This window comes from Propithecus coquereli, unplaced genomic scaffold (assembly GCF_000956105.1).
Source record: "Propithecus coquereli isolate 6110/MARCELLA unplaced genomic scaffold, Pcoq_1.0 Scaffold156, whole genome shotgun sequence".
NCBI lineage: Eukaryota > Metazoa > Chordata > Mammalia > Primates > Indriidae > Propithecus > Propithecus coquereli.
This window is the reverse complement of record NW_012140080.1, coordinates 1,296,930-1,311,541: the sequence shown is the minus strand read 5'-3', so window position 1 is coordinate 1,311,541 and position 14,612 is coordinate 1,296,930. Positions and strand designations below refer to the sequence as shown.

The 14,612-nt window shown below is 34.2% G+C and overlaps 1 protein-coding gene across 1 annotated transcript in view; it reads right to left on the bottom strand.

The window, feature by feature from the left end:
• Window positions 1–745: 745 nt before the first annotated feature.
• The window catches only part of MPP6 (membrane protein, palmitoylated 6 (MAGUK p55 subfamily member 6)), a 107,723-nt gene continuing 93,856 nt past the window's right edge, over window positions 746–14,612 (bottom strand). The window contains exons 10-12 of the mRNA XM_012640684.1: window positions 6,589–6,791; window positions 5,033–5,161; window positions 746–1,190 (exon numbers count right to left, since the gene is read on the bottom strand). Coding sequence (XP_012496138.1) covers window positions 1,014–1,190; window positions 5,033–5,161; window positions 6,589–6,791 — 509 coding nt within the window. The 3' untranslated portion in view covers window positions 746–1,013. The remainder of the gene's footprint in view (window positions 1,191–5,032; window positions 5,162–6,588; window positions 6,792–14,612) is intronic.

Here is a 14,612-nt window from a genome sequence, read left to right as displayed (position 1 = left end):
AAGCACATTGATCATTCACAAAAACCCCCAAATGCAAACTCAGAGGCATCTTTAAACATCACAGAAATTTGCAGAAGCATGATACATTTGCTGACCATATCCTAATTTAAAAAACCGTTTAAAGCAGTAGGTTCATTTTGTCATTAAATTTTTACATGTGAAAATAAATAAACTTTCTTCAAGTGTCATTTTGCTTTAAGGTTTTATAGGATAAGGCACTCTCTCAGTCTGCATGACCTTGCTTCCAGCCCCAGAACGTACTGTGTACATGTTAAATTAGTTAGCATCAGCATGTCACTGCAACAAATAAAAAGAATAACCTCATAAGAGAGTGCAAGGTATTGCTCTTCAATTTTTCACTAAAGATAGAAATGAAGAGACAAAACTAATATAGCTGTATAAATTAGAATGGATAGCCATACATTTTTGAAATAATGAAACTATGTGAATTGAACAGACTTTTGATGTCAGATTTAAATGGTAGTAGATTAGCTATAGCACTGACATTAAAATTCTGCTTTTGTAAGAAATTCAATTAAGAAGGAAGGTCAATAATTACTATTTTCTTCTATTAAGAGTAACTGATCCTTCACTAGTTAAATACTGAACTAAATAACAGAATTACAAAACTATTTCAAGTAGTATTCATTATCACAGTGAAAATGTGAGACCAATGTTAGAGTGAATGATTTGAAAATTCCTTTGATGAAAAAGGCAAGGGTACTAAATCAAAACATATACAAAATGCTTCAACGCATTTCTTTATGTGATATGAATAGAAAGATTATCCATAAAAAGTTAGAAAAATTAAGATAAATTATATATTAGTACACCTTCCCAACCACATTTCATATAAAAATTCAGAATAGTGTACTATTATTTCAATCTACACAATAAAAATGCCTGGACTTGGCAGATTTCTTCTATCTGTGCATGTATTCTCTCAGTAGAAGGTTTATTTGTTGCAGTCACTTTTTAAAAGTTTAATTTTAATTGTTAACCTCACTGAGTCATCAGTAAACCCAGCTGATTGGGACCCACTGTGGTTCCATTCTCAGTTTCTCTATGGCAGTTTGTAGTTTTTCAAAGGCTTTGTCTAGATTGTCATTTATGATGATCAAATCAAAATAATGGTTGTATGCTCTCTGAATCCGTGCACTTTCATCCACTGTTTTCTTCAAGTCAGAGTCCTGTTGAGCAGTTTTAAAAGGAAATATCTGTGTTATAATAATGCATATTTACTTGTTCAAACACCAACTAAAAGTGAACGTAAGTAATAAGTAGGTTAGATATGTTTATTGTAATTCTGATATTAATCCTCAAAATTCAATCTATGGAGTGTTAAAGAAGATATCACTGTCTGTTCATATCTTAGTCTTTCCAGCTACACTTATGTTTATGTTTATGAGTATTCTGTATCTTCTGCTTCACTGATATTAGGATAAGATACCTAATTAAGAGAGTGCTGACAATAATCTTAGGGTGAATCTAAGGTAACAAAAGAATTATTGCAGGTGACTGGTTTCGAGCTTAATGATATCTTTTTTGAAAGATTTTTATCTTATGGGCTATGTAAATCATGGAAACCAATTTGCAGTGGCTGTTAAGCTTAAAACCAAATGTGCTGCCTATTTCTAAAAAAGTCAGACAATCTTAGAGAAGTGTATTTTGAAGAATAACTTTATCTACTGCCCAGCCTCCACCAAAACACACACTCACACACTTTTGTTTTTAATATTGTTTATATTTCATAAAGCAGTTCTAATAATTTTGAAATGACGTGGGGAGTACCTAAGTAAGTAATGGCTCTATGTGAGCAAGTAAAGCTTTTCATAAAATCACAAGTGTGTTGAAATTTCACTATATTTCTACAAATTCTACAAATATTGAGTTCCTACTAAAATGTCTATTATGTTTCAGAATCAGTAGATATAACAATGAGTAGGACAGAGAGTGCTCCTACCCTTTAGTGGAGGAGACAGTTTATCTCTTATTTTATGTTTTAATTTATTTATGTTATAAATGTTTAATTTATTTATGTTATAAATAAACATAAAATATTGCAAGTTGTAACAAGTACTATGAAAGAAACAAACCAGGTACAAAGAATTGTAAGAGATCTTCTTTAAATAAAGTAATTAGAAAGACACTGAGTAAATAACATTTAAGCTGAGAACTGAAGGAAAATATGAAGGAGGGCATGTGTATAGTGAGAGAAAGAACATTCCAAGCAAACAGCAATGCAGAGAATAAGAGAAATGACCCTGGTGCATTTAAAAATACTGAAAAAAGACCAGACCGTATGGAGGGCTTGGGGGTGGGGAGGTCACGGAGGACCCATATGCAATGGAAAGATATTGGTGGGTCCTGAGTGGGAATGTAACACAGCACGAGTGGAAGCAGGATGACCGATGGCATCATCCAGGTCGGAGAAAAGAACAGCCTGGACTGTGATGGGGGCAGAAGAGATGGAAGTAACACCAGACTAGAAATTTATTTTAGTGACAAAATCATCAGGATTAGTTTTTCACATCATCAGGATGTGAAAAGAAAGGAAAATGAACAAATCAAGGGTAGGCCTTTGGGTTTCTGGATTAAGTAAATGGGAGGCTGTAGAAGATGCAGAGTTGAGGGTTGGGGAAAGCATAATTTTGAGGTGAAAACAAAGTGTTCTACTTTGTATATGGTAAGTTTCAGATGTCTGTGAAGTATCCAAGTGGAGACGTAAAGCAGGTGACTGGTTATAGGAATTGGAGCTCTGAGCTCTAGGCCCACTGTATATAAATCATTAAAATAACAATGGTATGTATGTTAATGATTTTGATGAAAACACAGGATAGTGTAGACAGAGAAGGGGATCCACCACTAGGCCTGAGGAACCCTAATACTTATATTAATACTTCAGTTAATACTTTCACTTAGATTGCTAAATAAGTTTGAAATGACTAAAATATCTTCGATCACAGATGTGTAAACAGGCCACAATTCAACTTGAAAGCAATTCTTACCTATTACAGTCATTAGTAATCTGATTTCTTAAAAAAAACAAAACAAAAAACGAAAACCCTGTAACAATAATGGAATATGTCATATAGATGGAAAAGGGATAAAGACTCTTCCCATTGCTATAGAGTGGTCTCCAGGATATATTCGTAATAGAAAAATGCAGGCAGACTATTATATATAATAAGCTACCACTTATGTAAGAAACGGAGGAAGGAGGACACACATACAAACTTGCTTATATGAAAAAATAAAATAGGAGAAATGGCTACCAATAACAGCCACCTATGGGTGGGAGAGAATAGAGTGGAGAGGACAGAGAAAAGCTAGATTTGTTTTTAAGATCTATGTTAGAGCTATGAAAAATGTATAGAATTATATAACAAAATTAAATTCAAATGGAAAAAAGAGCAATACCTAAAATCAAAAGCAAAATGAAACAAGTTGGTGGTTTAATCACACAGAAAGGAATTATTTCAGTGACTTTAAAACAAAATAATTAATATCTAGTGGGATATATCCTAAGAACAATTAAATAAAAGCATGATACTTTTAATATCATCAGGAACCAAGATTTTCAGGATAAGAGGAAAAAAGGCAAATATGAAGTCGAAGAAGTAAAAAATAATGTAAAATTTGAATTGGAATTATCAAATTGACCTAATGATGTATATTTTCTAAAAAAGAAAAATATATTTCCTAACTCTAGTTACTGAAAAGGTCTAGAAACAATGTCCAACTGAGTTGAAGATATACCCTTTGTGACTATATTCTCTTTAAGAACCATTTCCCTCTAAAAGAAACCAGGACTTCTGGATACCTGGTTCCAGGTCTGGGCCAGGAAATGTAGAATAACCTGGAATAGCTTGTCATATCAGAAAGCAAAGAATCATCAAAGACTATTGGAATTGTGTTAAAAAGACTCAGAAGCCAAGATGAATAGCCTCCTAGTTACCAGCTGAAGACAGGACAATTTAAACATCAAAAAGAATAATAACTGACCTAAGTACACAGAGAGGAAATACTGCGAGTGACATTAAAGCACAGGAATTTGACTACATATATTTAGTGGGATATATTCTAAGGATAGAAAGAACTGGGCAGGGGCTGGGTGTTCACAGTAATCATACCATAGGTGGTTGTGCTGATATTGTGTTGACATACTTATACTGTGGTGTTTGCACTGTGGAATAAAGCAAACAAATAATTATCTGATATTCTAATTTTAACATTCCAAGTGTTTTAAGAACTAGGATATTCAGCTTAAGAGAAAGGAATTAGACAAATAAAAGCAGTTAATCCTGTAATCCTGGATTTGATTGGGTGCTGATTCAAACAAACCAACTGTAAAAAAATTATAAATCTTGGAGAAATTCAAATATAGATGACATTAAGCTATTAATTTTCGTGTATTAATGATATGTTTAAAAAGTCTATCTTTTATAGATAAATACTAAAGTATAGATGATATAATATCAAAGATTTGCTTCCAAATAATTCAAGGTGAAGGAGGAAGTGGGGAGGGGTCTGACCGAAACAAGAATTGCCATGTGTCATTGAAGCTAGGTAATGGCACATTGGTGCTCATTTTATCCTCTTTTGTATATATTTTAAAATTTCCATAATATGAAAAAGGAGAGAAGGAGAAAAAGAGAAAACACAGAACAGAAATTAAACACCAGAATGCCTAACTCTACCAAGTAATAAATCATATGATGAACATGCTTGTTAATGGTCTTGGAACCCAGTTACCTCATTAGTGAAAAGAGGGGGTTGGATTAATATGTATATTTTAATACTGGTTTAGTTCATTTTACAAAAGGAAACTTTTTTTTTTTTTTTTTAAGTAAAGTGAACAATGATTTTCAAGTAAAAGTAATACTGTTCCAAATCCTAACTACACCTAGTGAATGAATTTTTATTCTATGACACCTTATATATGTTTATTTCATAAGCATGATTAGATAAGAGTTAAACATGCTCAAAAGAAAGGAAAAATTTTAAAAGGAAAAGAATATCGTTAGCTCACCGTCAAAAGCTTGGTAGTGATTCCCGCATCTACCACAGCCTTGTGCATGGCACGTAATGTCTCTAGCTCTGGAGCAGCGATAAATACCACATAGGGCATAAACTCAGACGTCCTCAACACTTTCAGTGCCTGCACAGAAGAATAATTATAAACCAATTTATGTAGTATAAGAACTTGAATTATGCTACCCTTCAGTATAAATCAAAGTCTATCTGCTCTCTTCCTAAAGATTAAGGACATAATTTAATATCTGCCCCCCTTCTGTCCTTCTGATTCCATGTAGTACTTTCCTAAAGTAGTGATCCATTTATCTTGTTCTGAACTCAGTCTCACTCCTTTTTGTTCCTCTTGAACAAAGGAAAGTATAAAACTTAATGACCTAAAAATCATCAAGAGTAATGTAAACTCTTTCTATGTTAATTGTAGAATTCTGTTAATATTGAAAAAGTAGAAATAACCTCAGTGTTAATTAATTGGAGAGTCGTAAATAAATGAATATACTTCCATACTTTGAAGTACGACACAGCAACTACAAAGAACAAAAAAGCTCTATAGTAACTGACATGAAAAGATCTTTAAGAAATACTGTTTAATAACAATGAAAAACCCTAAAGAATCTGTATAGAATTTTTCCATTTATGTAAAAGGAAACAACAAAAACAGAAAACTCATTAATTATATATTTGTATTTAAGACATATAAAATGACTAAAAAAACACTTACCAAACTATTAACAATATTTATCTGAGTAGAGAAGTAAGGTTGGGCCGAGTGTAGAGGGGTACGGGAAGAGATGGGTTAAGAGAGACGTGGAATGAGAATAAATTGGAGTGAGTGAGTGAGTGAGTGAGTGAGTGAGTGTGTGTGTGTGTGTGCGTGTGTGTGTGTTTTTAAGGGGAGAGGAGGAGTGACTTCAATTTTTTATTTTTTTTTTTACTTTTTGGGACAAGGTCTCACTGTGTTGCCCAGGCTGGGATGCAGTGGCATCATTACATAGCTCACTGCAACCTCAAATTCTTGGGCTCAAGTGATCCTCCTGCTTCAGCCTCCTAAGTAGCTGGGACTACAGGCCCACACCACTATTTCCATTTTTTTGTAGAGACAGTGTCTTGCTATGTTGCTCAGGCTGGTTATGAACTACTGGCCTCTAGAGATCCTCCCACCTTGGCCTCTCAAAATGCTAGAATTACAGGCATGAGCCACCACTCCTGGGCAATTTTTTATTCTTTATGTTGCAGCCTTGTTTTTTGAGTTTTATTAATAAATTTGACATTTTTAAACATATGCATTTATGTATTACTTGAGCAGATAATACATACTAAACTTCTACTGTAGATCTGATCACAGTTTCTATAGCCTTTGTTGGTTAACTCATCAGAGATTTATTTAACTAACTATGGACGCATAAGAAGGTTGTGTATCATCAAAGGGAACAGAAAGAGCCACCTTCCTACCCTGACAAAACAAACGTACCCCCCCAACCAAAAAAAATAAAAAATAAAACTCCACAGGAAATAAAATGTAAAAAAAACGGCTTTGGTATCTATGCAGCTTACTTGTGGGTTGACGTCCAAAATGCAAGTTCGTCCAGTTTGGACAACTTCAAGAATAGAATCAATCTTGGTTCCATAGAGATTTCCTTCATATTCCCCATGTTCCAAATACTTTCCAGCTTTGATATCTGCTTCCATCTCAGATCGTGACACAAATTTATATGCCTGGCCATCTTTTTCATCTTCCCTTGGTTTCCGTGAAGTAACTAAATAAAATAATGTTGAGAATTTGTACAAAGAGATTGTAGGGTATAAAAATTAGACTAAAATACACAGGTAGCTTAATATTTTTGCACTTAACGCAGGGGTCAGTAAATCATAGTCTACGGCCAAATCTGACCTGCTTCCTATTTTTGTAAATAAAGTTTTACTGTACCACAGTCATGCTCATTCACTTATGTATCACTCATATTTATTTTCCCATTAAAATGGATTAGTAGTTGTGACAGAGACTGTATGTCCTCCAAAGGCTAAAATATTTATTATGTAGCCCTTGAATAGAAAGTTTTGCTGACCCCCGATTTAGAGGAATGTTTTATGAGGTAGACCCAACATAAAATTTGTATCCAAAAATGTGCTTTTAAAAGTCTTTTTGTAATTCAAAATATATTTACCTAGAAGCAGAGCCTTCAATTAAGTTCTTAATTATGGTGAGTCTTAAGTGTTAGGCATGTTACCAGTGAATATCTTTTCCAGCTGACCAGCCTCTTTCCTTAAGGAATCTATTATATCCTTTCTTTCCACTTTAACATTTCCTAATTGAGTGCTCAAAAGGTGAGCAAAGTTCACCTATTCTTAGCTGGTAATATCAATCTTCTGAAGCACAGTTTTATCCACAAATTATCGATCCTTTATCTTGTCTCAACCCCAAACCTTTCTTTTAGTTTCCTGTTTATTGATATTCCCAAACGTTAACTGTCCTATTTTATATTTCAGGGGTGGAGCTAGCCACCTCATTATTATTATGGTTTATTATCCTCCTCTACTCTGACCTGTTCTTTCTGGGAGAATGAGAGTGAATAGCCCAAGTCAAAATTTAGAAGTAGGGGACCTTTTTGTCTGATATTTTAGGGTTTTGAATACTTTCAGAGCCATACAACTCTTTTGCAAGTTGGTCTGTGCTAAGAATGGATTATTACCATCTTTCAAACTGTTGCAAAAGTATACTTTCTGACAACTTTGTTAACAACTTTGAAGAAGAGAAATAATTTTTTTAAAAATATGGAACGTTTCATAAATTTGTGTATCATCCTTGGGCAGGGGCCATGCTAATCTTCTCTGTATCATTCCCATTTTAGCATATGTGCTACTGAAACAAGCACAAGAAAAGTAATTTTTGTGTGTTATTTCAAGCTTAGTCTTAATCTGAGCTTGGCTGGATCAGATATGAAAAAGTATCTATTCTACTAAGTACTTATAAATGTAGAATATGTGACCAAATCATTAAGTGCATAAAATTAAAATGAGAAAGTAATCTAAGTAAAAAGTTGACAGTGTTTTGACTGTTCCTAGAATAAGCATATCAAGAAAACTTTTATAAGAATAAATGAACTCAAGCTCAAAAATAAGGGTCTAATTCATAAATAAGGACATTATGCACAACAGGACTCTCTTTTCTCTTCTCTTCTGTTGTTTTCTGGCTCAACTTTGAAGGGGGGTCATCCCAAACCCCTGTGAAGAGCATTTATAAAGTAAGCTCGAGAATCTTCAAGATGCTATAAGGGCTTTTCAAAATTGTGTGATCTCTAAGGTTTCTGAATTATTCCCCAAAGGTGTATGATGAAACTTCTCTAAGGCAACTTTAAACTCCCCACATGAATGCATAATAAAAATTGGCTCAATATATGTGGACATAATTTTAAAGAGTACTGTTTTCTAGTGAAGCCCTACAATGAAACCATATACGGAAATGTGCTGCTTAAAATAAATATGCATATGCACACGTATTACCCCATCTCCACCTCCCAATATGTTGAGGGAATCTTAACTCTCAGTGAAATGTTCTTTACAAGTGAATTTTAACTACAATCTAATTCTCTACTGAATACTCCAAAAAAATTAAAAAAATAAAAATCCATATTGCAACATATTTAAACTTCTTTCCATTCCTAGAATAAAGAAGTTAGAACAGAATGGCTTGGCTACAATTGATTCCTTAGGCTTATATACTGAGCAACTAAATAATGTGATTTTCTTAGAATTGAATTTTTGTGACTGATTGGCAAAATTCTAAATATTAGCAGTTCTTCAAGCAATGAGGAAACAATCAACAAAGTAACACTTTGTTATCTAAGCTCAAGAGTACAAGTTATTCTCTTCTTCTGATGGCTAAAAATATGAAAAAAAATGTTTAAAAGAGTTAATATTAAAGAGAAAACAGGATTCATAAGGTAGCTTATCCCCCTGGAATAACAAAGTTTTTCTATTTTATTTTAGAATCATTTTATAATATATAAAGAAAATTAAATCAACTTAATAAAATGCTAGCATTTACTTCCCTTTCCTATACCACTTCTCCATCCATACCACCTGACAATCTGGAGCACAATATCGTGTATGAGAAATTAGGCAAACTTGTCACACTTAATCAGTGTTTCTTTTCTGTGCTGATTCTGAGACTTTAAGAAAAGCTAGATGCTATATGAGTGACTTAAAAAAAATTAAAACATACCCACATTATATAAAGAAGTGAGAGTTGACTGGATATACATAAATCTTTCCATATAAAAATTCAGACTTGAATCTTTACTAAAAATAAAGGTCAGTTCAAAGGTAAAATAGTACATCTTTCTGGAAATTAATTTGGCATTAGGAAATCAAGAAGTTGAAACTTTTATATGTACCTTTTGATCTAATAATTTTACATCTGAGATTCACATATTTACACTTTATCATCACTTTATTTGTAATAAAAACACCCCTCCCACAATAGCAGTAATGGTTAAATTAAGTCTAGCATACTTATATGCTGAAATATTAAGAAACTATTAATAGATTAAGATTTTTTAGTGTTTTTACTGTGCTAAAATATACATAACATAAAACTTGCCATTTTAATCATTTTTAAGTGATAATTCAGTGGCATTAAGTACATTCACATTTCTGTATAACCATCAGCGCTATCTATCTCCAGAACCTTTTCATCATCCCAACTGAAACTCTGTACTCATTCAACAGCTCCCTATTAAGCTCTCCCCCATCCCCTGGTAACCACTACTCTACTTTTTGTCTCCACAAATTTGACATATTCTAGGCACCTCATATAAGTGGAATTACAATATTTCTCCTTTTCTATCTAATTTCACTCAGCACGTCTTCAAGGTTCATTCATGTTGTACCATGTATCAGACTTTCATTCTTTTTAAGGTTGAATAATATTCCAGTACACATCACATTTTATCTATTCATCCATCTATGGACATTGGGTTGTTTCTACCTTTTGACTATTATAAATAATTCTGCTATGAATGCTAGTGTATGAATATCTGTTTGAATCCCAGATTTCAATTCTTTGGGGTACATACCTAGGAATTGCTGGATCATATGGTAATTCTATGCTTAATTTTTTTAAGGATACATTATACCATTTTCCACAGTGCATACGTCATTTTACATTCCCACCAGTAATGCATCAGGGTTCTCACATATTTCCACATCTTCACCAACACTTACTACCTTTTGTTTTTTTTTTTTCTAAAATATAATAGCCATGCTAATGGGTATGAAGTGGTATATCCTTGTGGTTTTGATTTGCCTCCCCCTAATGATTAATGATGTGGAGCATATTTTCATGCGCTTATTGGCTATTTTTATACCTTTTTGGAGAAATGTATATTTGCCCATTTTTAATTTTTTTTTGAGTTGTAAGATTAATGTTTATAAAGACACTTTAGTGAGAAAAAAGCTCATGATGTTCATTTGTTCATCAAATATTTTTTGGGTATATACTGTGTGCAAACCCTGTTCTAGGTGCTGGGTCTACAGAAGGGCAAAGGACAGACAAGTTCTCTGTTCTCATGAGACATATGCCTTAACATGGAGATAAGTGAGTAATCAAATAACAAATAAAAATTTAAGTACTAAAACACAACCACTAAACAATGGAGAAGCTCCTTTAAGTTGAATGGCCTGTGAAGGCCTCTGAGAAAATAAGACTTGAATAAAAAGTAAAATTCAAACATGTGAAAATCTGAGAGACAGAGTGTTCCAGGAAGATGGACTAACAAGAACAAAAAGGCATGAATAATAAACTTGAGGAGTTTGAAGAAAAGAAAGACTAGTATGTTAAGCTCGGGAAAAAAGTATACAAATTTTATATGAACAAAATAAGTGTAATTCTGCAATTACAAATTCTGTAATTAGAAGTTATTGAAATTGTTTTTCTTTATGTTTATAAACAGAATGTGAACAGGACTTTAACCATAGTCATAGAATTTCACTCAAGTCCCAAGGGGATGTTAGAGTGCCAAGGATCTATAGCCTCTTTCAGAGTTTAACAAAAAGTGGCCAACCTGGTCTTGGGATCATCTATCTCCCTATCTTATATATATTCAAATAGGAGTCACAGAGGTTTGGGGGGAATGCTTCATTTTCTTCTCCTTACCCCATGGTAAAATAATTCTCCCTGGAGAATTCTGAAGGCTCATAACATGTCATAACAGTGGGGTGGTGTGTTTGGCAGAGCAGGAATGAGTTTTCTGTGGGCTAATGTATGTATGTATATATGTGTGTATATAGCCTGCTTAAACTATATATGTGTGTATATAGCCTGCTTGAACTGTTCTGAAGGTACTCTGCACAGAAAGATGGTATGAGAGGTAGAGAATGAAGCAAAAAGAGAATATAAAGTATGGGATAGGAGCTGGAGGTGAGATCACAAGGGGACAACTAGAGATTGTCATACCCTCGGCCAAGGAATTGCAAAGTATGCGAGTCTCCATGAAGTCTCCAAAGAACCTGCAAATAGGCCTCATTGAAGAGACGGTATTCGGACAATCATGACATAAAGGACTTTAACAGGCAAGATTTTACGTGACAGCACTTTATTTCTTTCCCTTTAATCCCTAATTCTTCCTGCCCTCTCTTGAGAAACCAGAAATAGCAGAGGAGGATGTAAAGGGAAGGTAATAAACTATACCCTACTCTTCATAATGCAAGTCCTGAACTATGGACCAGGAATCCGCTGTGAGGAAGGGAAAAACTGTGAATTGAATGCAAGACTGAAGTTTTAAGAGGACTAGTCTTTCTAAAAAAAAAATACAGTCAGCCCTCTTTTATCCATGGGTTCCATACGTGTGGATTCAACTAGCCATGGGTTAAAAATACTTGGAAAAAAAGATTGTGTCTTTAATGAACATGCAGAGATTTTTCTTATTGTCATTATTCCCTGAACAATACAGTATAACAATTTATATAGCATTTACATTGTACTAGGAATTACAAGTAATCTAGGGATAAGTTAAAGTATATGGGAGCAGCGCTCTCCAACTTTTCTGGCACCAGGGAACATTTTCATGGAAGACAATTTTTCCACGTACTGGGGTGGGGAGTGGTTTTGGGATCATTCAAGCACATTACATTTATTGTGCACTTTTTCTACTGTTATTACATTGTGATGTATCATGGAATAATTCTACCACTCAGCATAATGCAGAACCTAATGCTGCCGCTGATCTGATAGGAGGCAGTGATGTGAGCGATGGGACTCCTCATCGCTTGCATTACCGCCTGAGCATCATCCCCAGATGGGACCATCTAGTTGCAGGAAAACAAGCTCAGGGCTCCCACTGATTCTATGTCATGGTGAGTTGTATGATTATTTTGTTATATATTACGATGTAATAGTAATAGAAATAACATGCACAATAAATGTAACGTGTGTGAATCATCCCGAAACCATCCCTTGCCCCAGTCCGTGGAAAAATTGTGTTCCATGAAAATGGCCCCTGGTGTCAGAAAGGTTGGGGACCGCTGCTATACTACACCATTTTATATCAGGGACTTCAGCATCCATGGATTTTGGTATCCATGAGAGGTCCTGGAACAAATCTCCCACAGACAGGAGGGATGACTAGCTGAAAATGAGTCTTATTTGTCAAAATGACACAGTTCTTATAACTGAAAGTGATTAGTAAGTTACAGAATCTTCCAGGGGGCTGATGGAAAAAAAAAAAAAAAAAGGGAGGAAAGAAGATCTGACAGAGCATGTGTCAAGTCAGCAGCTGGATAAAAATAGAGCTCTTTCCAGTATGTAAACCAAAGAGCTCGTCCATTCAACAAGCCAGTTAGTTACTAACTGGCAGAAATAACTTAGTCAAGGGACACTGAGAACTGAAGTTTATTTGAGTGTTCTAACAAGGTGAGAAGAGATTTTAGAGGACTGACAGCTGTTTCCTCAAATTTAGGAAAAAATATTATATTAATAAATTATTGATAAATGTTAAAATTGTGTGAAAGTTTGTTGAAGAGATTGTTGAGAATATTTACACAGTATCAAAGTATCTTTAAATAGGTTACTTAATTACAAATGGAAATTACCTTTTATGGTGGAGAAATCTAGCAAATTTCTAAATCTATATCAATAAAGTTAAAGGATAAAACATGGTTTATGTCTTTCCAACAATGCATTACCTGAACCTAACCATGAGGAAACAATCAGGCAAATCCATACTGAGGAACATTTATTTACCTCTTTAATAATTGCATTAAATGAACAAAAGACTCTCATTAAAAGGCAGAGACTGGCAGAATGAACTAGGAAAAAAATATCAAACTATATGCTGTCTACAAAAGGCACTTTTGATTTAAAGACACGAATAGGCTGAAAGTAAAAGGATGGAAAAGATACACCATGCAAACAGTAACCCGAAGAGACCTAGAGTGACTATACTCATATCAGACAAAATAGACTGTAAGACAAAAACATGTTACTAGAGATAAAGAATATTTTATAATGTTGAAAGGATTAACCTGTCAAGAAGATAAAACAATTATCTATATTTATACACACACACACACCCTCCTGACGATAAAGGCCCAAAATACATGAAGTAAAACCTGACAGAATTGAACAGAGAAATAGACAGGGCAACAATAATAGCTGGAGACTTCAGTACCCAATTTTCAATAACAGATAGAACAGACAGACATGACAACAAGAAAACAGAAGATTTGAACAACACTACAAACCAAGTAGACCTAACAGACATCTACAGAACACTTTGCTCAACACCACCAAAGTATATATTCTTTCTGACAGACCATACCTGAAGCCATAAAACAACTCTCAGTGAATTAAAATGAGGGAAATCATACAATGTTTTGACTACAATGGAATGAAATCATTAATTAATAACAGAAGAAATTTTAGAAATTCAAAATTTGTGGAAATTAAATAATATACTCCCAAATAACCAATGGGTCAAATAAGAAATCACAAGTGAAATTAGAAAACGCTTTGAGATGGAGATGGAGCAGTTGGAGAGTGAACAAGTTACTGACGGAGCATTTCCAGAGTACTAGTTGTTGGGCAGCATGTTTATCACCTCGAAGGAGTACGATGGTTAAACTATACCCATTTCAAGGAAAGATTCTGTGAAGAGCTTTAAGCCTGCAGACATTTATTTGTCTTAAGAGCTACCGATGGGAAAAAGAAAATCGGCACTGTGGTGAGCTCAAAGAAGTGAACAAGTGTCAGATGGCTTATTCAAACCCATTAAGAGTTTGATGGGCTGAAAGGGGGGGACAAGAAGAACAGGAATAAGCAGCACAGTGAAGGGCACTGAATTTCTTGCTTTCACCAACTAACCACTGAATTGCTATTTTTCCTTTGGTTTTTACTTTTGGCCACAAATATAGACTCTGGTTCCCCACAGTAACTGTTTTCATGTGAGATTGGGGTCATTTTGGAGGGCAACAGGGTAGTTGTGGTAAGAAGCAAGTTTATTTTAGATCTGGCTAATTGGTCTGTGTCACATGGTTGTATATTTCTGGATCCATCTATGTACACATGTTTGTATGTTTGTTTA